This window comes from Sinocyclocheilus rhinocerous, unplaced genomic scaffold (genome assembly GCF_001515625.1).
Source record: "Sinocyclocheilus rhinocerous isolate Xijiao unplaced genomic scaffold, SAMN03320098_v1.1 scaffold1603, whole genome shotgun sequence".
Classification (NCBI taxonomy): Eukaryota; Metazoa; Chordata; class Actinopteri; order Cypriniformes; family Cyprinidae; genus Sinocyclocheilus; species Sinocyclocheilus rhinocerous.
Window position 1 is genome coordinate 86,615 of NW_015623880.1, and position 26,500 is coordinate 113,114.

The 26,500-nt window shown below is 37.6% G+C and overlaps 2 protein-coding genes across 4 annotated transcripts in view; one reads left to right on the forward strand and one right to left on the reverse strand.

Moving 5' to 3' along the window:
- The window catches only part of LOC107737285 (midasin-like), a 56,023-nt gene extending 41,391 nt beyond the window's left edge, over nt 1-14,632 (reverse strand). The window contains exons 1-24 of the mRNA XM_016548752.1: nt 14,370-14,632; nt 13,288-13,514; nt 12,637-12,861; nt 12,407-12,514; nt 12,105-12,297; nt 11,733-11,942; nt 10,397-10,528; nt 9,840-9,943; nt 9,544-9,658; nt 9,285-9,460; nt 7,657-7,738; nt 7,406-7,501; nt 6,926-7,038; nt 5,828-5,976; nt 5,681-5,741; nt 5,370-5,581; nt 5,108-5,211; nt 4,877-5,021; nt 4,254-4,350; nt 3,988-4,101; nt 3,480-3,627; nt 1,653-1,760; nt 1,391-1,542; nt 508-686 (exon numbers count right to left, since the gene is read on the reverse strand). Coding sequence (XP_016404238.1) covers nt 508-686; nt 1,391-1,542; nt 1,653-1,760; nt 3,480-3,627; nt 3,988-4,101; nt 4,254-4,350; nt 4,877-5,021; nt 5,108-5,211; nt 5,370-5,581; nt 5,681-5,741; nt 5,828-5,976; nt 6,926-7,038; nt 7,406-7,501; nt 7,657-7,738; nt 9,285-9,460; nt 9,544-9,658; nt 9,840-9,943; nt 10,397-10,528; nt 11,733-11,942; nt 12,105-12,297; nt 12,407-12,514; nt 12,637-12,861; nt 13,288-13,514; nt 14,370-14,465 — 3,346 coding nt within the window. The 5' untranslated portion in view covers nt 14,466-14,632. The remainder of the gene's footprint in view (nt 1-507; nt 687-1,390; nt 1,543-1,652; nt 1,761-3,479; nt 3,628-3,987; nt 4,102-4,253; nt 4,351-4,876; nt 5,022-5,107; nt 5,212-5,369; nt 5,582-5,680; nt 5,742-5,827; nt 5,977-6,925; nt 7,039-7,405; nt 7,502-7,656; nt 7,739-9,284; nt 9,461-9,543; nt 9,659-9,839; nt 9,944-10,396; nt 10,529-11,732; nt 11,943-12,104; nt 12,298-12,406; nt 12,515-12,636; nt 12,862-13,287; nt 13,515-14,369) is intronic.
- A 910-nt stretch (nt 14,633-15,542) lies between these two features.
- LOC107737294 (CASP8-associated protein 2-like) lies at nt 15,543-24,234 on the forward strand. Of its 3 annotated transcripts, none has more exons than XM_016548761.1 (11): nt 15,543-15,765; nt 16,107-16,164; nt 16,780-16,851; nt 16,998-17,101; nt 17,214-17,288; nt 17,405-17,520; nt 17,645-20,529; nt 21,177-23,697; nt 23,808-23,907; nt 23,990-24,094; nt 24,165-24,234. In XM_016548761.1, the coding sequence occupies exons 2-10, from the start codon at nt 16,116-16,118 to the stop codon at nt 24,050-24,052; spliced, it is 5,985 nt and encodes a 1,994-aa protein (XP_016404247.1). In that variant the 5' UTR covers nt 15,543-15,765; nt 16,107-16,115; the 3' UTR covers nt 24,053-24,094; nt 24,165-24,234. The 3 variants fall into 3 exon arrangements, with proteins under 3 accessions (XP_016404247.1, XP_016404261.1, XP_016404254.1); XM_016548775.1 differs by having other exon boundaries at nt 17,004-17,101; XM_016548768.1 differs by having other exon boundaries at nt 15,543-15,751; nt 16,105-16,164.
- Nucleotides 24,235-26,500: the final 2,266 nt, after the last annotated feature.

Genomic DNA, 26,500 nt, shown 5'->3' on the forward strand with positions numbered 1-26,500 from the left:
GTGACGTAGGTATGTGGGGGCGTGTTAGAACGAGCCGTTTTAGGTAGGCGTGGCTGACTCTTAACTTTTATAAAGAATATCTCTTTGGATTTGAGACTTTAGTCTTTGCAACTTTACAGATCTTCTTTATGCACCAAGAGCTTGTAACACTTCAAAGAGAAAGGAAAATTTGAAATCGCATCATATGACCCCTTTAAGAGAGACAACGAACTTGTTTACCACCTCTCATGGCAGTAAATACTTCGAATTCATTAATATCATAAGCATAAGTCAAGGGTCTTCAATTGTTTCAGCCCCATTTGTGGGTAGAGAGATGGAGCAAGGACCCCCTGATTGTTGCATTTTAAGCCTGGCTTATAATAACATGCAGTTAGTACCATTTTCATGTATTACATAATTTTTTACATAAAAATATTATTCTTTTAATGAATTTGCAACGTAAGCATTATAACAGATTCATATACTTCTACATTTTCATCCTAATGTGTGCATCAAAGCTTTTTTTACCTTCTTTGAAGACAAGTTTGCCATGCTCATCAGAGGAGTAGCAGCCAATGTACTCCTGGATATCGGTGTGCTCATGGTTATTGATTCGCACACACTGGTTTCCTGTGCCAGCTGAAAGCCATTTTATCAGACTCGTCTTTCCTACAGACGTTTCCCCCTGAATGAGCACTGGATGGATGCTAATCACCAAAACAACATACAAGTGTATATAAGACTTGTGTAGACAAAATAGTAAAAATTATGTAAAATGATTCCTAGTATGTAATAAATATGACAAGAATTAAAAATCCTAAGATGAATGGCAGGATGGCAAGTACACACGCACATATATATCTGTATATATATAGTAGATATACTAGTTATATAAAACATTTATATATGCCTAAACTTCAGAGTACACTTTTTAGTTGTCAACTACTGTACAGTGAGTCAATACTATTTACACAGATCGTTGAGTACTTGTTGACTACTTATACACAGATAAAGAATTATGAGCAATATAAAGATTAGATAGATGGATGGATGGATGGATGGATGGATGGAAAGAAAGAAGTGTGGGGAAAAAGGCTACTGAAGATCATGTAATCTGATGTGAAAAGGTTGATGCCCATAAAGTCCCAAAGTCACCTCTACATAGATAGAGAAATCAATTGATCACTAGATCTGAACTGTCCCAGACATATGGCACCAAAACAGCAAAATAACACAGCCGTTATCATAATTACTCAAAGAACTAAAAGCGAATCACATCAACTACAATCAATTACATCAGTTACGAACCCTCCCACAAATTAATAGAGAGATGCTGCATATGTAATATATATTGATAGTGGGATTGATCAACAGAATGTCACAAGGGACATATTAGGGTGGGTTTTCCTACCCGGCGGACACTACCCGTGCCAGATCTTTCAGGTTGAGCTTGACGGAGGGCGTGAGGATGTAACTGGGGTCTACAGTAAGTTCCATGTCACCCCGACTCAGCCAGTACACCTCTATCCGCACACACAAGCGGTCCTTTGGCTGAGGGATTGGCTGAAGAGAGAGCACAGGATCATTTTCATACAAAGCACATCTACAGTCTATCCCTTCAGACAAACATTAGGATGGATCAAAGTGTCTCGCTGTAGCTCTGAACTGATTACCTGTTTCAGACATTTCACATTTCCTCCTAGTATGTACTGACACACCAGTTTCTGCACAACGGGATGAGAGCTGCGATCCAGCTGAGTGAGAAAACTCAGACAGAAACCCTGCAGAAGATATTATCTACATAAATATACTTTACTTGGTGCTTTCATTTTCTTTACACAATTCACATTGAGTATATATATATATATATATAAATACTGGGCATTTGTCCAAGGTCCCATGCAGACCAGTAGAGTGTCCTGATGAGCTATAAAAAAAACTTTATATTACCCGAAGTAGTCAAAATATAATTTTTTTTCGATTTTAATGACTATTCATGCCCAACACAAAACTAACTATAATAAATAACTATAATAAATAAAGCTGGTCAATGGTGAGCGGCAACTAGTGATGAGGAAAGAAACTGCATAACAAAGCTTAAAACCTGGTTACTCAAAATTAACTAAATTAATGTAAAAACAACTAACGAAAATAAAAAAAAATGCAACTTACTTTCAATAATGACAACAAACGTGAATTGAAATTTAATGACACTGTTGAAGACTGAAGAAAACCACCATCTAATGTAACAACACCTAACCTGTTTTTTAATTAGGTTATTATATTAACTAAAACAACTTTTTGACCTGCAGAAGCTGGAAACCCATATGAATGGATAGATACTGATATTAGTAAATAAACTCCAAAATACAGTGTACAGTGTACAGTTTGATTGGTTGAGTAGTTGTCATTGAATACTGTATGATGCAAAATATACTGTGGAAAATGCAGTGCCGATGGGTCTTTGACATCCAATCTACATCGTAGAAGAGCAGCATGTTGTGATGTGACAAAACTAGATTGCTTTCATTATAATCAATCAAGCTGTCTAGATTGCACATGGTGCAGTAAAGACACCATTATTCATAATGATGTAGCAGGACAATGTAGCTGGTTTGTTTTATCATGCTGCTCACTTTTACAGTAGGCACAGTGTGAAAGATCCATTCCCAGGGAAAGCCAAGTTAATTTGTCTTTACATGAACAGAAAAATGTTATTTCAATATTGGCATCATGTAACACACTTACTGCAACATACACAACTCACTATCTGATAGACTCTCAAAACATTAAAGGAACACTCCACTATTTTTTTAAATAGGCTCATTTTCCAACTCCCCTAGAGTTAAACAGTTGAGTTTTACCATTTTCAAATCCATTCAGCCGATCTCCGGGTCTGGCGGTAGCACTTTTAGGTGTAGCTTAGCATAGATGATTGAATCTGATTAGACCATTAGCGTCTCGCTCAAAAATGACCACAAAGAGTTTCTATATTTTTCCTATTTAAAACTTGACTCTTCTGTAGTTACATCGTGTACTAAGACCGACGGAAAATGAAAAGTTGCGATTTTCTAGGCCAATTTTCTGCGTAATATCATTGCGCCTGCTGCACTCATGGTACGGCAGCAAAGTTCCTTGATTATTACGCCGGAATGAGAGTATAGTTCCTAGCCATATCGGCCTAGAAAATCGCAACTTCATTTTCCGTTGGTCTTAGTACACGATGTAACTACAGAAGAGTCAAGTTTTAAATAGGAAAAATATAGAAACTCTTTGGTCATTTTTGAGCGAGATGCTAACGGTCTAATCAGATTCAATGATCTATGCTAAGCTACAGCTAAAAATGCTACCGCCAGACCCGGAGATCGGCTGAATGGATTCGAAAACAGTAAAACTCAACTGTTTAACTCTAGGGGAGTTGGAAAATGAGCCTATTTTCAAAAATAGTGGAGTGTTCTTAACAATTCAGGCAGAAACGATGAGGAGGACAAATATATTACCTCATAGAGGGAGCGTTGGATGTTGTAGCAGGGGTCAGAGGCCACATACTTCAGCGCTCGGCACAGAGTACGCAAGCTGTAATGAGGCTTGTGACCCGTACCGTCCACTAGCCGAGTGTTAGCCTCCTTACGAACAGCCAAATAAAAACTGGGGGGAAAAAGCAGGGAAGATTTTTTAAAAGAAACTATATAGAGGAACATCACAATTATCTTTTAGTACAGCACCTAACCAAAGGGATGAACATGAGGGATGAACTCTGTAAGTTGCGTATCTACATTGCTTAGTATAAAAAACATATTTGTTAAGTAAAAACGAGCCATGTCACACCTAACATTTGAAACATCATTAATATTATCAAGAAATGCTGATTTGTTTTATAATGGATGTGCTATTGGCTACCAGTGATCTTCTATGGATCAAAATGCAAAAAACTGTGTTTTAGTAAGGCAAGTCAGTTTGCTGTTATATGGATGGCAATGGAGACCTACTGAAAAACTGTGCACAAACCTGATGATTCCATGGATAATGCCTCTGGTCAGGTTAAGGCCTTTGAGGTAGTCCGAGACCAGGGTTCGTAAATCACTCTCACTCTCCAGCTCCTCTACGTACAACTCTGTAAATCTAATACATAAACACAAATACATTAACTTCATATATATATATATATATACAGTGATTGTACATACAGAAGAATGTATACATTTCAGTGTATTGCATATGACATCTTCAAACAAATATGCTAGATATTTATTAGGAGTCCAAGCCCCTCTCACCTGTTCCTAATGCCTAGTGGCAGGTTCCTCTTGCCTACATCAGTGGCTGGATTCATGCAGGCAAACAGGCGGAAGTCTGGATGACGAACTAGAGGCTCTACACAGATTGACATCATGAAAACAGAATAAATTACCTCAGAAAATGAAACACTTATAAACTACTAATCAACCACAACACATTTGGTAATAAACAGTAATTTAGCATCAAGCACACTTGCAAATGTATTTCTAATGTGCCATTCAAAAATTTTACAACAATTAATAAAAACAAATAATAAATGCAGTTCTTTTGAACTGTCTATTAATCAAAGAATCATGAAAAAAATCATAGCATGGTATCATTGCTTCCACACATAAAATTTAGACTTGGTGAGCATAAGAGATTTCTTTCAAAAAAAAAAATCACACCAACCCCAAACAGTGGTGTACAACTAGACTATTTCCCACTCAGTGACTTACAACTAGCTGAATTTTCTCTCTCTAATGGATTTTATCCAAAGTGTTTCAGGAATACCCTTACTACAGTCAGCCTAAAGAAGCAGCCTGAGGAAAAGTTAAGTACTACTAGGGCACATATTTACCCACTATACCTCTGTCAAAAAGCCACTTTGTGTTGGACTCACCAGTATCGCCTCTATCCAGCAGCACCAGTGACCCGGCACTGCCCTCCAGCAATCCACTCAGACACTCCAGCATCTCTGCAGCAGCCAGATTAATCTCATCTAGCAGGATCCATTCACCTTTCTTCACAGCCTGGGCTAAAGTCCCCTGTGCAGACATACAGTCAGTCACAACACACAGGAGATTACAAGAAACAGAAGAGAAAGGAGGGGAGAAGAGGGAGGGACAATTACCTCCACAAATGCAAAGACCAAAGCAGATTCACAGGCTCGAATCTGTTCCTGTGTCTGACTGAGTTTGAGAGCCAAAGCCTCCCACTGCTCCTGCAGCAAGGCAGCTATGAGAAAAAAAAGAGAAAAAGATCACTGAAAAACATGTAGTACAATCTCAAAAGGTTTTATTAACCTCATTAATGAAAGTTGTACACAAAGAAATTTGAAACTTAAAAAATTACAAAGAAAGAGTGATGTAATTGATTTGAAACTTCAGTATTACCATTGGGTTTATCATGCAGTTCCTTGATTAGTGCTGATTTGCAGACATGGTCCATGAGCTTCAGAAGGTCCTGCCAGCGTTTGCCTCTGAAGCAGGTTTGGACGTGCCCCAGGAAGGTCAGGTTCTGTTTCCGTGAGTATGTCTGGGAAAAGAGGTCCTCAAATGCTTCCCGCAGGGGCAAGAGGATGATCTTATGGTCCACTGGTTTATACCTTCAATCATCAAAGATCAAGGTCAGCAATAAACCAAGTTCGCAGAGAGCTTCCACCACATTTTGTACTGTCCATAATTCTTGTCACTTGTCTACTCACCCTCCTAGTAGGTCAGCTGTGTCACTCTGTTGGTTCATGTTGACCACTCTGAGTTTGTGTCCTGTAAGGAGTGTAGTAGAACAAAGCAGGAAGTGAACAATGATGTAGTGTTAAACATACTCGCTCAGTGAAGTTCAGTTGTGTTACCTGTCATTTCCGCCAGGTACTGCACTGTAGAGGTCTTTCCTGTGCCCGTCTCCCCGACCAACAGGACAGGTTCCCCTTTAGTGACACACACTGAGAGTTGCTCCAAAAGTACGGAGGATGGCCGTGTGGCAGCAAATGTTTGTCTGCCTCTGTGGGGCAAACACACATCAAATATGTAGGCTACAATATCATTTATATACTATTATAGTATTTATTAATATTTTGAAAAACTGAATAGAATTTTTATATTTCCAGTTTAGTTTTGTTAAGTGCTTTTGTCATTTTTACACATTTTTGTTTATATATATATATATATATATATATATATATATATATATAGTTTTAGCAAATTTAGTACTTCAACTGAAACTTATTTTTTTTGAATTAACAATACCAACACTGGCTATGACTGAGCGCATTTTAAAATAAATTGTAAAACCAATTCTACAACACTGAGATCTCTCTGGAAAGATAACTGTACACTCCCTCCTGCCAACTAAGGTCACTGAACAAACAATGCCTTATTTGTTCTTTCACAACGAGGCACAAAATCACTCTCCAAGACCTTCACCCTCTCTGCTCCTCTATTGCAGAAGCAGCTGCCAATCTTCACCCAAACTATTTCTTCTTCACTTCTTTTTCCTCTTTGCATTACTCCTCTTGCTTCCTAATCTAGTTGTCTAATAAACCTGGCAGTGTATATTACGAATATGGTTACCTCTTTGACGAAACGCTTTTTCTCCTATTTTGTCACTTTGGATAAATGCATCTACTAAATGCACAAATGTAAGAGTAAGCATCTTCCAATGCTCACTTATCCTTAAATCAATGTGTTCATATGCATCACGACCAATAAAGGAATCCTGCTACATTTTCCTCTGGTATGCTCAAGGCTGTTGTATTTCCTGTCTTAAACAACACAGTTAACCATCAGTCCCATACTGACTCAATTTCTCAGCAGGGTGCCTTCCACACAGGGGTCAATGTTGGCACAGCCAGGCTGGCAGTTACTCCATTTGTAACAGAGTAGATTGAAACGGGAAGAGCAAGACAATGAATGGGGATGGGTAAGGTTATACTCTGATTATGCAGACTCACATGCTCAGCCACACTGCGTCGCTCTGCTTGCGGAGTAACATTGCACGACCCACCGTCACCTCCAGCTCCGTCACACTGATTGCGGGCAGGTACATCTGGCAAAAGTGCTGAGCCTGAAATGTCATATTGACAATATTAGAGGGGAATTGTCTCTATATATTATGGAGAAATATAACAGGGTGCTTTTTGGCCATTACTGTAATATTGTACACTTTCTGACCAATGAAATTTCTCCATTTTTGATTGTATCCAACAAGTTTTACTCTACAAAAGCTCTCACAGCAAGCAATATTCAAGCAGAAATTTCCTTGATGTTTCCAAGATTTTACTAATTTCCATGAGTATTCCAGGCCTGGAAATCACAAATCTAAATTAAAAAATTCACAGGGAATTGTAAAACTCTCTGTTATCTCCAGGTTTTCCATGTCCTTTAAATAGCTTGTGTCAGTAAAGATACAACACATTGGTGCAGGGTCCCACCTTCGCTCTGGATATGTTGAGTTTGCTACCAATGATCTCTGCCATCTTGAGTCTGCTCTCGGATTTGGAGAGCATGGCAGTGAAGCAGTCCAGAGCCTGAAGGTAAAAAAACAACAACAACATTTATCTTATAACAGCAAAGCTTTTTTAGTATTAGTGTTCTTGTTTTAAAATATTTTATTAATAGTGAATCCTATAATGTGATCCAAGTGAAAGATCCAAGATTAATTCAGGTGACTACAGCCATTTACCTCCAGAAACACATTCTGTGCTGTGAAAGCGCATGAGCTGTCAAAATTTAAGCAGATTCTCTCGCACCATTTCAGCAAGTCTCTGTTAAAAAAAGAAGAAGAAAAATTGTACTAACAAAGAAGCAAAAAAAGTAACTCAAGAATTCATATTTAATCAGATAATTTATAACATTATGAAAGATTCAAAAATGATATAAACATACATTTATTCATATTTACACTACCGTTCAAAAGTCTTGGGTAAGATTTTTTAAAGAACTGAATACTTTTATTCAGTAAGGATGCATTAAATTGATCAAAGGTGACGTAAAGACTTCTACATTGTTACAAAAGATTTCTATTTCAAATAAATGCGGTTCTTTTGCATTTTTATTAATCAAAAATCTTGAAATTTTTTTTTACCATGCTGTGCCCAAAAATATTAAGCAGCACAACTGTTTTTAACATTGATAATAATAACAAGTATTTGTTAAGCAGCATTTTAGAATGATTTCTCTAAGATCATGTGACACTGAAGACTGAAGTAATGGCTGCTAAAAATTCAGCTTTGTCATCACAGGACTAAATTCCATTTTAAAATATATTCGTGTAATAATATTCCACAATATTACTGTTTTTACTGTTTTCTTCAAATAAATGCAGCCATAGTGAGCCATTTTTTTTACTTCCACTTGAAAGCACAGTCGCTAAAACATTGTAAGGAGGGCATGACCGTAGGCAGACTGGCCGCTCAAATTGCTTTTCACCCAGGTTCTCTACAAAGTAAGGGACTGAGCGAGGAAGTGGAAGTGTATTGATTAGTAACAGCAGGGTTTCCACACCACTCCACTTCTCCTGACAGGACAGTCCTCTCATCTGACACACTTTCAGAGCTTCAAAATAGAGGCATATTCATGGCTACCCAAGCATCAAGTATCAAAAATAAATAAATAAAAAACATATTATAAAAAAATATTGTTAAATTTGACAAACCACACAATGCTTTGAATATGTACAGAAAAAAAGTAATAAATAAATAAAAACCCTCTGCAAGACAGGTATGACACTTTACATCAGTGTGTGATATCTATTATACAAAGCTAGTTACATAAATGATTTGCCCCGGCCCGAATCGCTCACTGCGTCACTGGCTGGGGTTCCACAGTGGGTACAGAGAGATCGATGTGTCATTGACTGCAGCAGCGTCCAGTGGAAAGCTGATGAACAGCCTGAGGCCCAAATACACAACGGATGGACATAGACTGATACATCACAACTCTGCTCTAATGCAACACTGGTGTAAGGGTTTTATTGTAGCGTCACTGCTTTAGTTGAACTGTTTGTTACATGGTGAGGTCCTTAATGACACTCATCATTTATTGATAAGTCTATTGTGTCATTTCTCGATGCAGAGATATTCGTAAATGCCCACAGGCATTTAAAAGAAACTGCACAAATACAAATCTGACCTGATGATGTAGAGAAGGTTCGAATAAGCATGAAATGGTCTGGCACCCTGACGTACATAACTTTGTATCAGCATATTATATCATTACGTTATTAATTATTGCATATGTTTTATTTTTCATACTTTTTATAATTAGGCAACAATGATTTTGAATATTTTCTCATGTAATGAAAAGTGTTACCTCAGTGAGAGGCCTCTGCCTTCCAGTGATGTGATGTGTTCATCGGATATGTTTTGGGCTGCACTAGGACCCTGTGGACTGGAGCTGGTTTGATGTCTGTCTCCTGTTAGCTGGCAGTATATGTCCAAAAGACGCTCTACCACAACTGCCAGGTTAGGGTACCTCTTCATTAGGACCTGAACAGGGAAACAATATGAGAGATGAAAAATATTATCGGGACCCACACTAAAATCTATTTCGGCGTTAGGGGACAGCTTGCCTGTTTAAGTTCCTCTCGGCTCATGTTGCCGATATGCAGTTTACTCCAGTATTTGTCCAGAAGTGCAGCATGTGAACTCTGAGGTCGATGCCAGGCTCCTCCACTGTAAAATGTCCTAAAAATAATGATTTTAATCATTATTAAACTGATGTAAAAAAATGTAGTTTAGAATATTTCTTATCAGCATATTGAAGACTGGAGTAATGGCTGCTGAAAATTCTGCTTTGGCATCACAGGAATAAATTATTCTAAACTTTTGGCTGGCAGTGTGTGTGTGTGTGTATAAAAGGTCTTACCTTCGTGTTGCAAAAAACTGGAATGATGGGGCCATCTGTATACAGTTCTCACGTCCTGGAATAGTCAATTTCCTGTTCTCCATGAGAGGAAGCAGAACCGATATCTATAGAAAAATAAAAACAAGAGCATGATTAAATATAGATTTATCTTCTAAACCATACCATTTACCAGCAGACCAAACCATGTATCAAAAGAATAAATCGTTTTATTTATATATATTTACATAGTTTATTTACAAAGTCACAATTTGACCATTTATATATAGTTAATAAAATCAAATACAATTACATTTTTACTGATTAAAAAACACATTTTGTTTTGTTTTTTTGTCACTTACAGATTGTAATTCTATACTATAATTCTGTGTAACTGTGCACTGCTACAAGCTCATGCAGTGTGTAAATGCAACACATACTATATTTCTTAAGCTTCATCAAAAGTATTCTAAATGCAAACACAGCTCTAATTAATGCAAATCTGCAACAACTCATTATAACAGAAACATTTCTATAAAAAGATCGTATGTTTTGCATGCTTTTGTGCATTTGCCACCCACCACGTCCAAAGGAGCGTGATCAATGTCCTCCAGCAGAATCCAGTAACCTTTTGAGACTGCTTGGGTCAGGGATCCTGGCTGCCACACAAACTTTCCAGGAATATCTGTGCAGCGGTACATACCCAGCAACATCTACAGAAAACAAAGGCATGAAAGTGCTTAAAGGGATAGTTCACCCAAAAATGAAAATTACTATATGATTTACTCACCCTCAAGGCAATATTAATAAAAGTGTATATATGACTTTCTGCTTTCAGACAAATCCAATCAGAGTTATATTAAAAATGTCCTGGCTCTTCCAAGCTTTATAATGGCAGTGAATGGGTGTTATTTTTCAATAGTCCAAAAGTAGTCCAATAAAGTGCATAAATCCATCATAAAAAGTGTCCCACACGGCTCTGGGGGGTGAATAAAGGCCTCCTGAAGCAAACCAATGCATTTTTGTAAGAAAAATATCCATACGTCCTACGTCATCCTACGTCATCTGCAGGAACGGCCTTCTATTGTGAACGCGCGTACAACAGTTAGCAAAAGCTAGAGATGACTTTTTATAAAGTTCTAAAAATTTATATTATTCTTTCAAAAACACATTGTTTCGCTTCAGGAGGCCTTTATTAACCCCCGGGGCTGTGTGGGGCACTTTTTATGATGGATGGACGCAGTTTATTGGACTTCTATTGGACTACTGAATAATAACACCCATTCACTGCCATTATAAAGCTTGGAAGAGGCAGGACATTTTTAAATATAACTCCGATTGTATTCGTCTGAAAGAAGAAAGTGGACCACAAAACCAGTCATAAGGGTCAATTTTTCAAAATTGAGATTTGTACATCATCTGAAAGCTGAATAAATAAGCTTTCAATTGATGTATGGTTTGTTAGGATAGGACAATATTTGGCAGAGATTCAACTATTTGAAAATCTGGAATCTGAGGGTGCAAAAAAAATCTAAATATTGAGAAAATCACCTTTAAATTTGTACAAATGAAGATCTTAGCAATGCATATTACTAATCAAAAATTAATTTTGATATATTTACAGTAGGAAATTTACAAAATATCTTCATGGAACATGATCTTTACTTAATATCCTAATGATTTTTGGCATAAAAGAATCAATAATTTGCGAAAAGCGACTTAAGACTGGTTTTGTGGTCCAGGGTCACAAATACACTTAGGATGGCTTGAGGGTGAGTAAATCATGGGGTAATTTTCATTTTTGGGTGAACTATCCCTTTAACAGCAGATAAACTGAAAGTATGGTAAAGCTATGAGCAGCAAAATGAAAACAATGGAAAGAATACTAGAATATTTTAAAAGTCAAGCAAATCTCACCTTACTGTCGGTCTGATCTCCAAGCTGAACTTTAAGGATATCAGGGGCTTTAACATGCCCAGTGACAGCAGCAAGATATTCAACAAGAGCAGTTTTTCCACATCCAATTGGCCCTTCCAAAAGAATAGGCTTCTGGGATGCCACAGCCATGGCAAGTCGCCGAAGATTTTGACAGGTTGAATCCACTAGCACCAAACTGCTTAAATTTGTCTGAGAATTACAGAAGAATTAGTGACAATACATGCGCATTCTCCCATATTACACTAATAGAGGTATTGGAAAAAATACAACTGATTTTATATTAATACTAGTTATATTAAATCTGGCTTTTTTTAATAAGCTTAATATTCAGTTTTTGTATTTTTGTCTTGCCTGTTCATCCTGTCGAGGGGTCTGTCTAGGTAGAATCACCCCACACACCACAGTAACGCTCCGCGTCAGGTCTTCTGTCACCACTTGACCACGGGTGACCTTATTTACCCTCTCTTTCCGCCATATTGCTGAGCCCTGATTGGCCAAAACCAGAGCTTTTTCTATTTCCAGCTGCTGTGTCTCCTCAAGTGACCTACAAACAATAGTATTACTTGTTTGAGGGTTAATACTATTGACTAACTTCTGAACAATTAGAACAAGGTGATAAAAATCACCATAAAATAAAAGATAATGAAACTTACTTCATTTTCAGATGCAGAATCTCTTCACTCGAAAGCACCTTCCTCAGAAATATTGTTTTCTGATTATCTGTCATGTGGGATACCAGGGCAAGGCACTGGGCAGTGTAGCTTAAAAAACACAGCAAAAAGAAATAGAAAGAGCAAAGATATAGTTTGAGGATATTATGAAAAGTTCTGGTAAATTTCTGGACTTTCTGTGAGGCTGTGTCTGATCTACAAATTAGCAATACCTTCTGACCATGACGTCACTGGTGAGAAGCTGTGAAACACAGGCACTCCAGTCCCACAGGACACGGAACTTCTCACAATCGCTTTGGAGAAAACGGAGGGTGGCCCCCATCAGGTCCCGTAATTTCATCCTTCTGGGCCCATACTGGATGGAGGCAGCCTCTTCGCTGGTGAAGAAGAGCCTCTGAAATACTGGGGGAGAGCTGCTGAAATACCTCGCTGCAAACCTGTGAGAAAACAATTCAAATCTGATTGTGACATATTGGACATTTGTTCTGAAGTGGTAATAACATAATCTGTGTCAGGGTTCCAACACTTTTTGACTAACAAATTTCCATGACCTTTAAAAATGATTTATGTTTTTAAAATCATTCAAATTCAGACCAAATTGCCACGACTGAATTGATTTGACAGATTTATTGAAAAGAACTGACTCAAAAAAAAAAAAGAGATTTGCTCACAAACAGATAAATACACACAAGAAACTTCCATAACTTTTCCAACTGTATATCCATTTACCATGTGTTAAAATTAAAGGGGTGGTTCACTGTTTTTTTTCTAGGCTTGATTGTGTTTATGGTTCCAGGTTTTCCAAGACTATGGGAAACCTCTTGCGAATATATTTTACATGTAATCCTAAATTGGTTACTTACGCTTGAGCATCTGGACTGATGTTGAGAAGTTTGCTTAGAGCCACACATAAGCGCTCATGGAGGTCATGATTCAGCCTGACGTCTACTTTGATCCTCTCAGCATTCCTCTCCAACAGGTCCAGGATCAGTGGCCGTAAGTGACGAGCAATGAGGAGAGTGTATTCCTTCACCAACAGGAGCTGCGCAAGACATTCCAGTATACACTGCCTGTCCTGCTGACTCCATATCTACAAGCAAAAAAATTAATGCCAGTCAAAACAATAAATAAATAATACAATATAATGATAATAATAATAATAATAATAATCTAAAAATATCCTGCTGAATAAATTCCTACAGGATTTTTTTTTTCATTATCGTTAATTCATTGAGTCATATTTGGATATTAGATCTCAATTGTTCTTATTGAAATAATGTCTATTACTAATTTTATTATTAATGATGATGATCACAGGACAAGTTGTAGGTGTATTAAAATCCTGGAATATTTCCACTATTTTTTCCCCCCAATATTTTATACCATTAGCAATCATCACAAACCTATGTGATACAAAATCTCATTTTGTTGTGTTTTATGTTGGAATCCTATTAGAAAATTTGGATTAAAAAAAAAGGATACTTTTGGATTGGTTCCAAAGTATGATAGATATTTCAGTATGTTTTTTCAATAAACTGGTTTACATTCACACCAGTTTCAGTGAATAACGGTCATGACTGCAAAAGTAAACAGTGTCTCTTTTATACTGTACATTGTATATCAGTCAAAATAATAAACAGTGATAGCATTTTTCACCAACCCAAACTACTGAAACTATGTTGCAACAGGACCAAAATAAAACATCAAACACACAAAACAGGACCGGATTCCCAAATAGACTAATATGCAGAACACTTAAATGACAGTTATTATTGAAACGAATGAATTTAAACCATTACCTCTGTATAAAGTACCAATGAGCAGCATGTGAACTACAGAAACGTGGGACAGTGTGGTGTGACACACACGTTGTACTCCGCATGTGCTAAACAGATGAAAGCCTCTTAAAACGGTCTTACAAAGTGCTCAGATCATGCTGACTTACCTGTTTTGCGAGATACTTGCTGAGTTCGTTGTGATTTTTATCGATATGTCTTGAGATTGCACCTAGAGATGTCAGGCTCAACTCCAGGTTTTCCATTCTATTATTTGTCGTGAATATAGGGATTTCCGACGATGCCTCTGCGGCTGCTCAAGGCTTTAATATTCCAAGTATTCTACGTGATTGGAACCATAAGATTCATCACTCACTTGGCTGTCTAGGTTGTGTCACAACACAGCGAGCACGTTCCCGTCAGTATTAAAATCCCTGTCCACATGTGAGTAATTGAAGAGCACTTCCGGGTCATTCGACTGCGTTGCGGAGCTGTGGGAGCTCACGCTCCCTGTGCTGCAAAACATGCTGTCGATTTGTTTTTGTTAAATGTTTTGCAAGAAACGCTTAAACATGTAACGAATCTGTTTTTTGTTAATTGACTGCACTATTCAGTGTGTGTCACAGCTATATTTAAATTCCATTGCTCCTCAAAACGTGCAGACTTTAGCATATTTGGTCAATTCACAGAGCTGTACATTACATTAATCACATTTATGAGGCCCAGGTAAGTTTTTGTCAATGAGTTAAGTGTAGATAATCTTTGGCAATGACACAAGCTCTGGAGGATTTTTTTTTTAACAGTAGTTGGATTTAAGCTTTAAAATGGTTGCAATCTGTATAAATACTTGGCCAGCAATAAACTATGATGAGGCATGCTTTACATTATTCTGTCAAATTATTTTCTGCTACACCATTTTTAAGAATAATATACATTGCTTGAATCAAATTAATCAATTCGACCGAAAAGTAAAAAAGGAATTAAATATGCAGCTAGGTTTTTAAAATCGTCTCCTATTGTCATTCATAAATCCCCAGAAGAAACGACATACATATAAAATACAATAAACACAGCATACCAGTACTGAAAAATTGAGCAATCGAAAATTGTATTATAGCATATCCATACAAGTACCAAAAATAGATTATTTGTATTTAAAAGTCTAGAAATATGCGAGCAATTGCATAGGAATGTGAAATTTAACTAAGAAAATAAATCTTAATATTATAAATATTTCATTATTTTTACTGTTTTTAATATTCAATCTTAAACGTTAGTTAATGACATTCTTTTAGAAAAGAAGAGACCGCGGGAAAATGATGTCACTTCCTGTTTGGCGAATGTGTATGGTGAAAGGTTGGCGCGGAGCTGGTGGAAGTATGCTAGAAGAAAATTTTAAATCGCTGTCTACAAGAAAATTGGGAATTGCTAATTAATTGTACATGTCATTATAAGTTACCCGCGTATTAGCATGGGTGTCAGATCCTGAAGTCCGCTCTGTAGTGTTTGGCTCATCTTACAGTTATATATCCGCCTGTTGTCGTTAACTCACCACCAGAGATACAGGTATTGTTCATATACTGTAATTTGATTTCACTTTGTGAACATACTATAGGAATAATGTATTTTGGTCGCTTTAATTTGTCGGAGTTTGTGCAAATCCACGATAGCACAAGCGTAGTTTGTGTAAGAATTATAGTGGAATTGTTGGGTGGTTTATTTCTTCTCCAGCTTAATATTAAGTTGATTCTTTTGTTCTTTTAGTATCAGGTTTAAATGACTATTTCAGTACGGTGTTTCTTCACTACATGGCAGGAAGTGGTGAAGTTGAACTGACACATGCCCACTGCTGCTGGTATTGTCACTGTTTTCAGGAACTTATTGTGCTATTTATTATCTTTCGGTAGCTGACTAAAATGGATTTAATGGATGAACTTTATGGAGATCTTGATGACAAGCCTTTTGGTAAGACAGCCTTTCTCTCCCGTGCAACAGACGTTTCTTTTTCACATTGTTAACATTCAGTTTTCAAGTAGGATCAGTAGAGTGTTACTGTATTGCACCTAACGTTATTATCTAGTATTTACTTAAGCCTTTATCACTATTTTATACTGCAAGTTGATTTTAAAAGTAATCCACAAGAAATGCTTTTAAAAATAACACATTATTATTATTATTATAGCAGATATTCAGCTTTCTTCAATAATTCCTCAACAGTTTCATGAGATCAAAGGCAAGTCATGCAGAATCAACCAAATGTAGATAAATGCATGAGATGCATGAGCATCACAACAGCTGCACTTGAAATTGAGGTCGCCAATGATCACATTAATGCCTGGTTACATTTAGCACACCGGAGTGTGCTGTCTGATATTCGTTTATCGTATGTAATTTGATCTGTATGTCATTTAATCAAGATAATGCTGTTTTATTTACCTCTTTTGTTCTATTCCCCAATCTTTTGTCTTAACTGGTTCAAGGCTTTCAAAGCTCTGAAAACATAACCTATATGTATTGGTCAAGTGTATATGCTGGAGTTGTTGTTGCGTTATGACATATCAGTGTTTGTGTTTGTTACAGGTACTCTGCATCACATTGAGGACTCGATATACTCTGGTCTGGAAAACAGCCCTAAGATTGATGGGCACAGAGGTGGGTTTCATTAATGAGTCTTGAATTGATTACAGCACATAGTTTTTATTGAAAGTAATTTGTTAATGTATGTGTATCAGAGAAATAGCAGGATAAAACTTTTTAGATTTTAGTAATTATTGTAGTGTCCTTTTTTTTAAAATTAGGTAAAGTCAACCCACTCCTTTCCCCACACACAATGGAATCAATGGATATATATGAGGACATTATCAGGGAAGAACAAGAAGATAAGGAAGCAACTTATAATGAGGTATGTGACTTGAGCTTTGAATATGGTTGCATGGCATGCTATTGTTTTGGTTTTGCATTTAAAAGTGAAGAAATGGACAGAAAAGTTATGTTGTATTTATCTTTTATTACAGTTAAAGCAAAAATTTGATGAAGCACAAAAGCAAGTGAAGGAACTGTTCTCACAGTTACAGCTACTGCAGACAAAGGTGTGTTTCCTTTTAATGGTTGTTCTGTTATACATTGATGCTGAATAAATACCACCACAAATTAGTTATAATCTTGGAATAAACAGTTTGGTTTTTTGCACTTTTTATATTTAAAGAATTCCAGTTTGAACAGTGAAAACATACTCCTGAAGAAGAACATTTGTTCTCTCATCAAGACGGCTAGAATGGAGATTGTACGTAAGGATGAGGAAATTAGCAGACTCAGTAATAGGTAAAAACTCCAGCTCTGGTTCTAAGATCAGCAAACAGATGTTCGGTGCAAAGCCTGGCTTGTGTCAGGATTGGATTGTTTTATATAAAACTCACTTCCCTGTTTTTGTGTGTTGTCATCACAGGTCTGGTCGAGGAAGTTATGGTCAAAATGTTCGTCGATCTCAAATGGAAAGTGGTCCGGCAAATACAAGGCCCAGTTTGAACAATTCTACAAGTTCTGTTTTGAAATCACAAGGTTCTAGACAAGATAATGTTTTGAATGAAGTAAATCAGCACAAAGGTAGAAACTCTGTGTTGGATCACTGTACATATCCACCAACAACGTCAACTACAGCACCACAACCATTTGAGGTGCTCCAGAGATGCCCTAGAACTGATCTTGATAGTCCTCTGCAGTGCCAGAATAAATTGGCTGCTAAATCTGACAGTAAGATTGTTCACTGTTCTCAGACCCTCACTGTTCAACCAGAGCAGGTGTACGCACCTGTTCATCCTAACAGAACATCAGGGATTGTAAAAAATCCCACCACATCGACAGTGGCAGATGTCTCAAATGCTCTCAAAACTAATGACTCTGCACTGAGAGTTCCCGATACAACTACTGATTGTAGTTTGAAGGACAATAAGAACAGTCCATCAAAACAAGCAGAGAAGCTAGAAAAACCACAAAAATGTACAAGCCGGGACAAAGAGTGTAACTCGAAGGATAAGAATGTGTCACAAAAGTCTCAGAGAAGAGTGAACAGCAAGTCAGGAAGAACTGAAAAGGAGCTCATAAAAGATAGTTCTGTGTCCAATGAAAACAGGAATCAGCAGCCTGAGGTTCCAGTCATTCTTAAAAGTTCAGCACAGTCGAAAAGCCCTTCCTTGCAGTCACACAAAGCCTCACCATCGGTCTCTTCCCAGTCATCCAAAAGTTCAGTTAAGACAGCGGCAGATGTAGAGAGACAGACTCAAGGGCACATGCATAATCAAAATGCAGACAGAACTAGCAGAGAAACAAAACCCTCTGGCTTGAGCAGCACAACTTGTACTGTGGTGGATGAAGCAAGCCATTCCCAAAACCACAAAAGGAAGAAAAGAGATGCATGTGGCCATGAAAGGAAAAAGGAGAAAAGTTCCAGTGCAGAAAGGAGGAGCAGCAGAACTGAAAGAAGCAGAGACCATGAGCAAAAGAGGCCGAAGGAAAGTGACAGGAGTAAAAGAAATGAGGGTAACCGCAGCAGCAGTAGTAGTAAAGAAAGAAGCAACAGATCAGACAGTAGACAAGAGTATGAGCGAAGGAGTGTGTGGGAAATGGATAATAAAGCTGAAGATAAAAGATCTAAGAAACAAGTTGATGCTTGTGAGCAAGCTTTTTCTTCTCCCAAATGTGATCTTCAAAGCAAGGATGTTTATAAGGAGAAATCATCAAAAAGCAAAGGGTCTCACAGCTATGATAAAGCTAGAAAGATGGAGGATTTAAAATGCCCTGTCAAAAATGGAAATTCTGATAAGAATTGTTTTGGAGACAAGGGTATAGACAAGGACAGAGAAAGAAAAAAAGGTGGACATTTGGAGCATAGGGTACATAAGCATAGAGCATCAAAAAATGCTCTTACCAAAGATAATAGAAAGAACTCTCCTAAAAAGCACAATGTTGTCGGAAAAGGTCAAGATGGTAAGAATGAGCAAGACAGACACCTTGAAACTGAGTCACCATCAATGGTAGCTGTCAGCAGCAATCCCTGCAAAACAACTGAGGATAATAGTCCGAACAGAAAACTGAGTTTCATGGAAACACTGAATCTTACCCTATCGCCTCTTAAAAAACAAAAGCAGTCCTCTGATCCCAGAGAAGCCAGCAGATTATCTGATCCTGGGGAGGAGTTCTTTGTCATAGATGAATTAAAGAACAGCCAGGACAATGTTGAGCAAGAGGATGAGGACCCTGTGCCGACAGCTCCAGGTAAAAAAGAAGACCTTACCAGTTCTTGCAAACAGTCTGGACAAGTTGTTGATCTTTTCACAGCTGTAGTCTCCGAGAAGCCCTCAGGTGAACAAACCGATATGGATGTACAAGAAGAGAATGCCACCAAAAGTCAAGAGGCTGTGGACAAAGTGCCAGCCATTGTTAAAAGCGCAGAGGAGAAAAAGACCAAGATTTCAGAATCCAATGTGTTAGACAAAGATTCATTATCAAAATTAACCCTTACAAGAGAATCTCCAAATCGTGTCTGTCATAACGGCACTGAAGACTCCCTGGGAATTATGGATAATTCTGTTGTCTCTAATACTTTGCCTACTAAAACTTCAGAAGTGGCAGTTTCAGATAATAATCCTGATTCAATAGTTGAAGGTTATCAACAACAAGATCCTTTTACCAATGTATCTGAGGAAATCCAAAGCAGTCCTCAGATCAAGTCTCAGGATTTACCACCAGGATCAAATGGGATATGTCAAGATGATGTGTCATCCTCAGACAAGGCACAAAGTATTCCTAAGATTAATTCTTCTACGATTTCTGATAGTTCTGTCAACATGGAAGTTTCCTCTAGCACAATTAGTGCAGATTTTGATGAGCCAAGCAAAGTTATTTGTGATTTTGAACGAGTAGATACTTCGAAACAGGACAGTAAGGGAGCAGGGGAAGCAATTGAAAATTCAAAAATGATTGAAACACCGCACTCATATGAAAATCTGAAATTGTCTGAAAAATCCCATCAAAGTCCATTATGGGGTGAGAACAATACGGCTCCAAATGATAGCACCACTGTTGGAGAGGAGACCATGTCATCTTCACAACCTGGTTTCTCAGAGCCAGATTCCACAGAAAAAGAGGAACAGAACACAAAGTCATCAAACCCTGTTTTGTTTTGCCCTGATGAAGACTCCATGATGCTTACTCTTAGGAACATCAAAGTTATTCCAGAGCCCCTCAGCCCTCTTACAAGCCCAGTCCGTCAGGTGAAGAAAGTACAGCCTCAGCGTGCTGAGAAGCAACCACATGTCAAAAGTCTTAACAAAGGTACATGTTTCTTTTTCGTCGAAAATATTCAATTCAATTCAAGTTTATTTGTATAGCGCTTTTCACGATACAAATCGTTGCAAAGCAACTTTACAGCAAATTAAGTTTCTACAATATTTAGTGGTAGCTTATCAGTGGTGACTGTCAGTTAATGTACATATGGCAGAAATGTACGGAAAATCAATTAAAGACGTAATCAAACAGACGATGATCGATTTAACAGCAATTATTATATGATGCAATCAAACTTATAGCAAAATGTGGTAGTTCTGTAAGTTGTTTCAGGGTTGGCATCATCTGAGCTCCTCTGAGGGGTTGGCATCATCTCTTCTCAGGTGTTCTGGATCCAGACTGAAGCTTGTGTAAATCCTAGCAAAAACAGAGAAACAAATAGAGACATAATTCTATTGGTCATCCAATCTTTTACATTTTTAACACGCTCTTTGTGGCTTTAATATGGCTTTGTTTTGGAAATATGGAAATATTGCTTTGTTTAATATTGATTAATATTGTTTAATATTGTATGTCCTGAATAGCATTATTTTTCTTATAAACATTTGATTGAAATGCGTGTTTGCATGACTTGTCCCAACAGGTTTATATGTGTACAACTTGCTAATTTAAATTTTTGGCGTCCCCCCCACCAGATCTCTCAACTGTAACAACTGGCTGTGATAAGGATGAAGTGAATATGGACATGAACAAGGAGAATAAATCACCTGACTCATCTGTCACAGCTCCGCCCTACAAAGGGACAAAAGATGCCCTCTCAGCTAGTGGAACTGAGGAAGATGAGCTAGAGGATGGTGAGATAGTGAGTGAGAGTGAAGAAGAGGGACCTCTGTTTATCCAGACTCCTCCAAGAGAAAAGGACAAATCAACCTCAGGGACTGATTCAAGTCCAAAGCTATCTGCAGCTGGGAAAAGAGTGTCCCAAAAGAAATCTTGCATCTCTGCTAAATATACAGAGCGAAGCAAGAGTTCAAAATCATCTGCTTCTAACGACAGTCCCACGTCAAGTAAAAGACGCTTTAAAACTGTCAGCCCACCATTGAAAGCAGCAGTCTATACCATAGACGGATTTATGGACATGTTAGGATCTATTCGAGTTGAGTTGAGGAAAAAGTACATGAAGCTTCAGAAAAATGTCACTAAAACTGCCTTCTGCTGTATTGTGGATATGTCTCAGGCTTCTTTTATAGAATTTATCAATGCTGTTGACTTGGATAAATTGTGCTACCAAGGTAATGACATCAAAGTTAGACTTAATAAAATTATTTCATCTATCATGAGCAAGGTTACCAAGAATGGCATCGTCAATCGTATCTTTGAGCAAAGAGCTGGAGACCTCAAGCAGAAGTTGTGGACATTTGTGGATGGGCAGTTTGAATTCTTGTTCAAGGAACTGAACACAGCACTCAAAAGTGGATCTGAGCCATCAAAGAATGCATCATATGAAAATAAAATTGCAACTCTTAAAAGAAAAGAGATTGAAAGTGAAGTGGTGGAAAAAGAACCTTTTAACACATCGGGGCATCTTCACAGGGCCAAGATGTCAAAAGTTGACACAGGAAGTTTTGTCAGAGAGGCCCCTCCAAATAATCTCCCTTGCAGGGGCCTTGGGAGCAGGGGTAAAAACATAAAAGCTGTCATGAATGAAGATGATCAGCCGGCAAATGTGGCAACATCACATCAGCTTCCTACTTCGTCCTCTGAAAGGTCTGTCTACGAAGGCACCTCTGGATCTGAGACTAGAATCTCTTCCTATGTCCGACGTCTCTCCCATAATGGATCGATTCAGGATAAGTCAGACTTTGAAATTCTCACCGAGCAGCAAACAACAAGCTTAACCTTCAACTTGGTCTCCGACTCTCAAATGGGAGAGATATTCAAGTGTCTTTTGCAAGGGTCTGATTTGCTTGAATCCAGTGTTCCCATAGGCGACAATACAAGTTGGCCACTCAGCACACCTCGAAAGGAAGGACTTCCAGGGGAGAGTTTGTTTGGGATTATGACCCCCAATAAGACAACCCCATCCAAATTCATCACATCCTGGCCTTCCATTTCCCCCTACAAGTTTGCTTCGAATAACAAAATGCTGGTAAACCCAGCCATTCTCGATGAGAGCTGCTTGTTAGAAGTTCCCTCTAATTCTGAACCATGCCAGCTTTCACTTCAGTCAACTGTAATCCCTCAGAAATCATACTCTATCTTGGCGGAAGATCTAGCCGTGTCCCTTACCATTCCCTCACCACTAAAGTCAGATAGTCACTTGAGTTTCTTGCACCCTGGAACTGGACAGCCACTGTCTGCCCCAAACAGTGTCCTGAGTGCCCATTATAGTGAAGACGCTCTTCTTGATGGAGAAGATGCCACTGAGCAGGACATACACCTTTCTCTGGACACTGACAACTCTAGTTGTGGGTCGAGTCCCAGCAGGACATGGGTGGCCTCTGATTCACCTGGTTTCCAATTCCAGCCCAATTTACCAATGCAGGCTGTGGTAATGGAGAGGTCAAACGATCATTTCATCGTGCGAATAAGACGAACATCATCTGGCCCATTTGAAAGTAATCGAAATGAAGGGAAAGCAGCACCAGAATTAGCCGAATGTCAAGAGCCGTTTCTCAAGCCTAATCTCACTCTGACCCATGAAGACCTGGGTTCCACACCTGGAGAGACATCGAACAAAATCCCAGCTATAGTAAATGAGTCCTGTCACATTTCAGATAAAGCAATAGAAGCTCAACAGTCAAGCCAAAAATCCTCATCTGAAGGTGTTCGTGATGACAACTTATCCCGCAACAATGCTGAGCGTGTTTCCAAAGAAGCATGTGTTACTGCGCATGAGGAAAGTAGTGCAACAGCGAGTGAAACATCAGAGGTGGTGTCAGGAAAAGTAAAGAGCACCATTCAGAGCTCAAGTGCACCAGAGTCTGAATCCGAAAGGGTGTCAAGGAAACGCAAGGAGCACAGATCAGCACCAAAGGCAAAGCGCCAAAAAGTCAAGAAATCTCAAGATAAACATTCCAAGTCTAGGCATAAGAAAAGGTCAAAATCCTCCAAAGAAAAACACTCCAAAATTGCAGTACCCCAGGTGTCCCCTAGCAGCCTGTCTGCTAAGAATGTAATCCGGAAGAAAGGGGAGGTAGTGGTGACGTGGACCAGGTGAGTTGACAAAATTAATACCGAAACAGTGGAAATTCAGTGTGCATAACTAAGTACAAAAATACACATTAAATCAAGGCAACCAATTAAAAAGCTAATGTATTTTAAAGGGATGAAGATCGGGACATACTCATTGAGCTTAAAATGAAGGGCACTTCACCCAAGACATTTGCTGCTCTGTCAAAAAGGTTAAAGAAGTCAACAGAGCAGGTATGCTTCATTATTGTGTTCTTTTAAATATGAAGTAAGCAAACAGCTTTGTTGTAAACTAATGATTGCTGTTCTTTGACAGATCGAGGAGCGATTCTCTCAACTGATGAAGCTGTTCAAGAAGAAAGAGAAAATGGAGAATTGAACAACATGACAGAACAGGATGCTAATGCACATATCAAAATCTCCATAGACTTCTAGGGCAGAAATATAATGCGTTGAATCTGAAAATCAGTGTATTATTTCTGTTGATGGTCATCTGTTTGAAAAAAGCACTTAGAGTTGTAACTTACCAAACGATAGACCTGCAGTAAATGGTATAACCTGTTTTAGAGGCTTATTTTTTCTTCTTTAGTTAAAATTCAGTGTTATCAAATTACCAAAATTTATAATTACTAAAGAGCAGACACCAATTAGGCTACAATTTTATTACATAGAGAAACATTTGCAATGTGGTATGCTCTGAATTTTACAATCCCTGTCAAGGACATAAACGGACAAAGTAGATAAATGACGGTTCATAGTATTTTCAGTGCATAAAATGCACTTATTTTGGCAAGTTGGTGATTGCAAAATGTACTACAGTTGCTGTTTTGTTGATGCTGACAAGATTTTTATGCAATGAAATGAACAAACAAATTAAGTATTTGAAGAACATCACTAACTTGTATTACAAGTTGACTTGCAGCATTTGCAATGCCTTTGAAACCTACCTCTGAAGACTACAAATGCTTTTAAATCTTTGACCTAAATGCTTATCTGCTAATAGGCCTCATGTTTAGATCACTTAATTTTTTCCCCCTTTTGTTTTGTGAATGAGGTTGGTGTTGGAATAACATGGCTGTAAATGGAGAGATGGAAAGAATACTTGTTTGTTTGTTTGTTTGGTGCACAATTGTCAGAATTTGAGTTTAAAATCTTTTTCCATTACTCATTCTCATAGATGCAATTTGATATTTTCATATTAAGAGTAACATGTTTTTGTTGTTTTATAGGTAATGAGTAAGGGGATTGTTCCCTTGTGTATATATTTGTAAAGTGGAATTGAACTGAAAGATTTTTTATGTTTGATCTCTTTTTAAACAATTTAATTTTTCTCAAAGAGAGATGTGGGAAAAATACATTGTATGTTGTTTGGAAATACATTTTGTAAATATTTGTAACTTCTGACAGACCTCTCAATCTTTTGAAATAAAGCTTATTTATTTAAATAGCATGTTCATTTTGAGATGAATATTTCCGTTTCTAAACCGCATTCTCAAATGCATAAACTTTCTCAATGATTTGTAGCTCTTATTTTGGATTAGTCGATTCAAAATAAAAAAATGTTGTATCACAGGATTAAATAGAGGCTAGTTTGTGGAACCAAACAGTATTGGGAAGTATTTAAAATGATAATGATTTTAATATAAGAAAAAAAACAAGGGCAAACAAATGATGTTTGACTTTACTTTTTTTTTTTTCAATTAATATTAACCAACTGGTGTTTGATGGTTTTAGTGGATGTATGAAGTCACGTCCCCTAAATAACCTATCACCATAATGTTTAGGCTTACTATTGTAGTTTGTAGCAAATAAATGCAGTTACTGAACAATTTACAGCTCATTGACAATTCTATGGTCCTGGCACAAGTGGGATATTTAGGTCACAGTCTGGCAGTTGTTAACCTTACTTCACCTCTGAAATCCAGATTTAACTTCTGTCCACACTCATGTAACCTGTGAGTCATGAGTGTGCCAGTACAAAAATATATTTATAAAAGTTTTAAATAAATATAGAAAAGTTCATTTAGTTTTTAGGCATTTCTAAAATTATATGTGATCATTTCTTGACTCAAATTACATAGAGCTAAAATTCTTGGAATTCTTGTATATAAACACTTTATAATATTTTCTATATGTAAAAAAGACTATAAAATGTAAACATATACTGTAAGTAAATGAGCTTAAGTGGCAGGCTTTAATTAAATCTCAACATTGTGCCTAGTGAAGTGTAATTTGTTATGTGAAGCTGACCAGTGTTCAACTGTTAAACTCCACAGTTAATTACATATCTATCTGTACTAAGCTATTAACAGCTGGCTCACATTCCTGAGGGTGCTTTTCAGCTTCTCTCTCATTACATCACCCTCAGACTACAGAAAAGCTAAAAATAGCCCTTCAAGCCTGCGTTTGACTATGAAATCGGACATGTCTCATTGATCATCATGTCTGGCCTAGACACAAGGGCTGTATTAGTGGAATACTGACTTATTGCTTACTAAATACTACACAATACACAATTGCACAGAGCATACTATTTTTTTTTAAATGAGTGAAACAGTGTATTATGCAACAATAAATGTTTCAAGAAGCAGTATGCTACATTATTTTCACATGGCCTCATCACAAATAATGTGAGCGCAATTTTGCGCAAGTGTAAAAATTTTGGTAGTCTGCTAAAATGAATCAAAAATTGCAGCTGTAATTATTTCCAGTTCACTCATCACACTGGAAATGGAAGGTCGAGTCAAATACTGTGTTGTATTACACAGTATTCCATGCTTTGCTGTATACTGCACATTTAGGCTATATAGTCCATCTGTGCGCTGTG

Coding starts and splice junctions, on each gene's coding strand:
- LOC107737294 (XM_016548761.1), top strand. CDS start 16,116: ATGGATTTAATGGATGAACTTTATGGAGATCTTGATGACAAGCCTTTT. Junction 16,165..16,779: donor TCTTGATGACAAGCCTTTTG/GTAAGACAGCCT, acceptor TGTTTGTTACAG/GTACTCTGCATCACATTGAG. Junction 17,289..17,404: donor TACAGCTACTGCAGACAAAG/GTGTGTTTCCTT, acceptor TTATATTTAAAG/AATTCCAGTTTGAACAGTGA.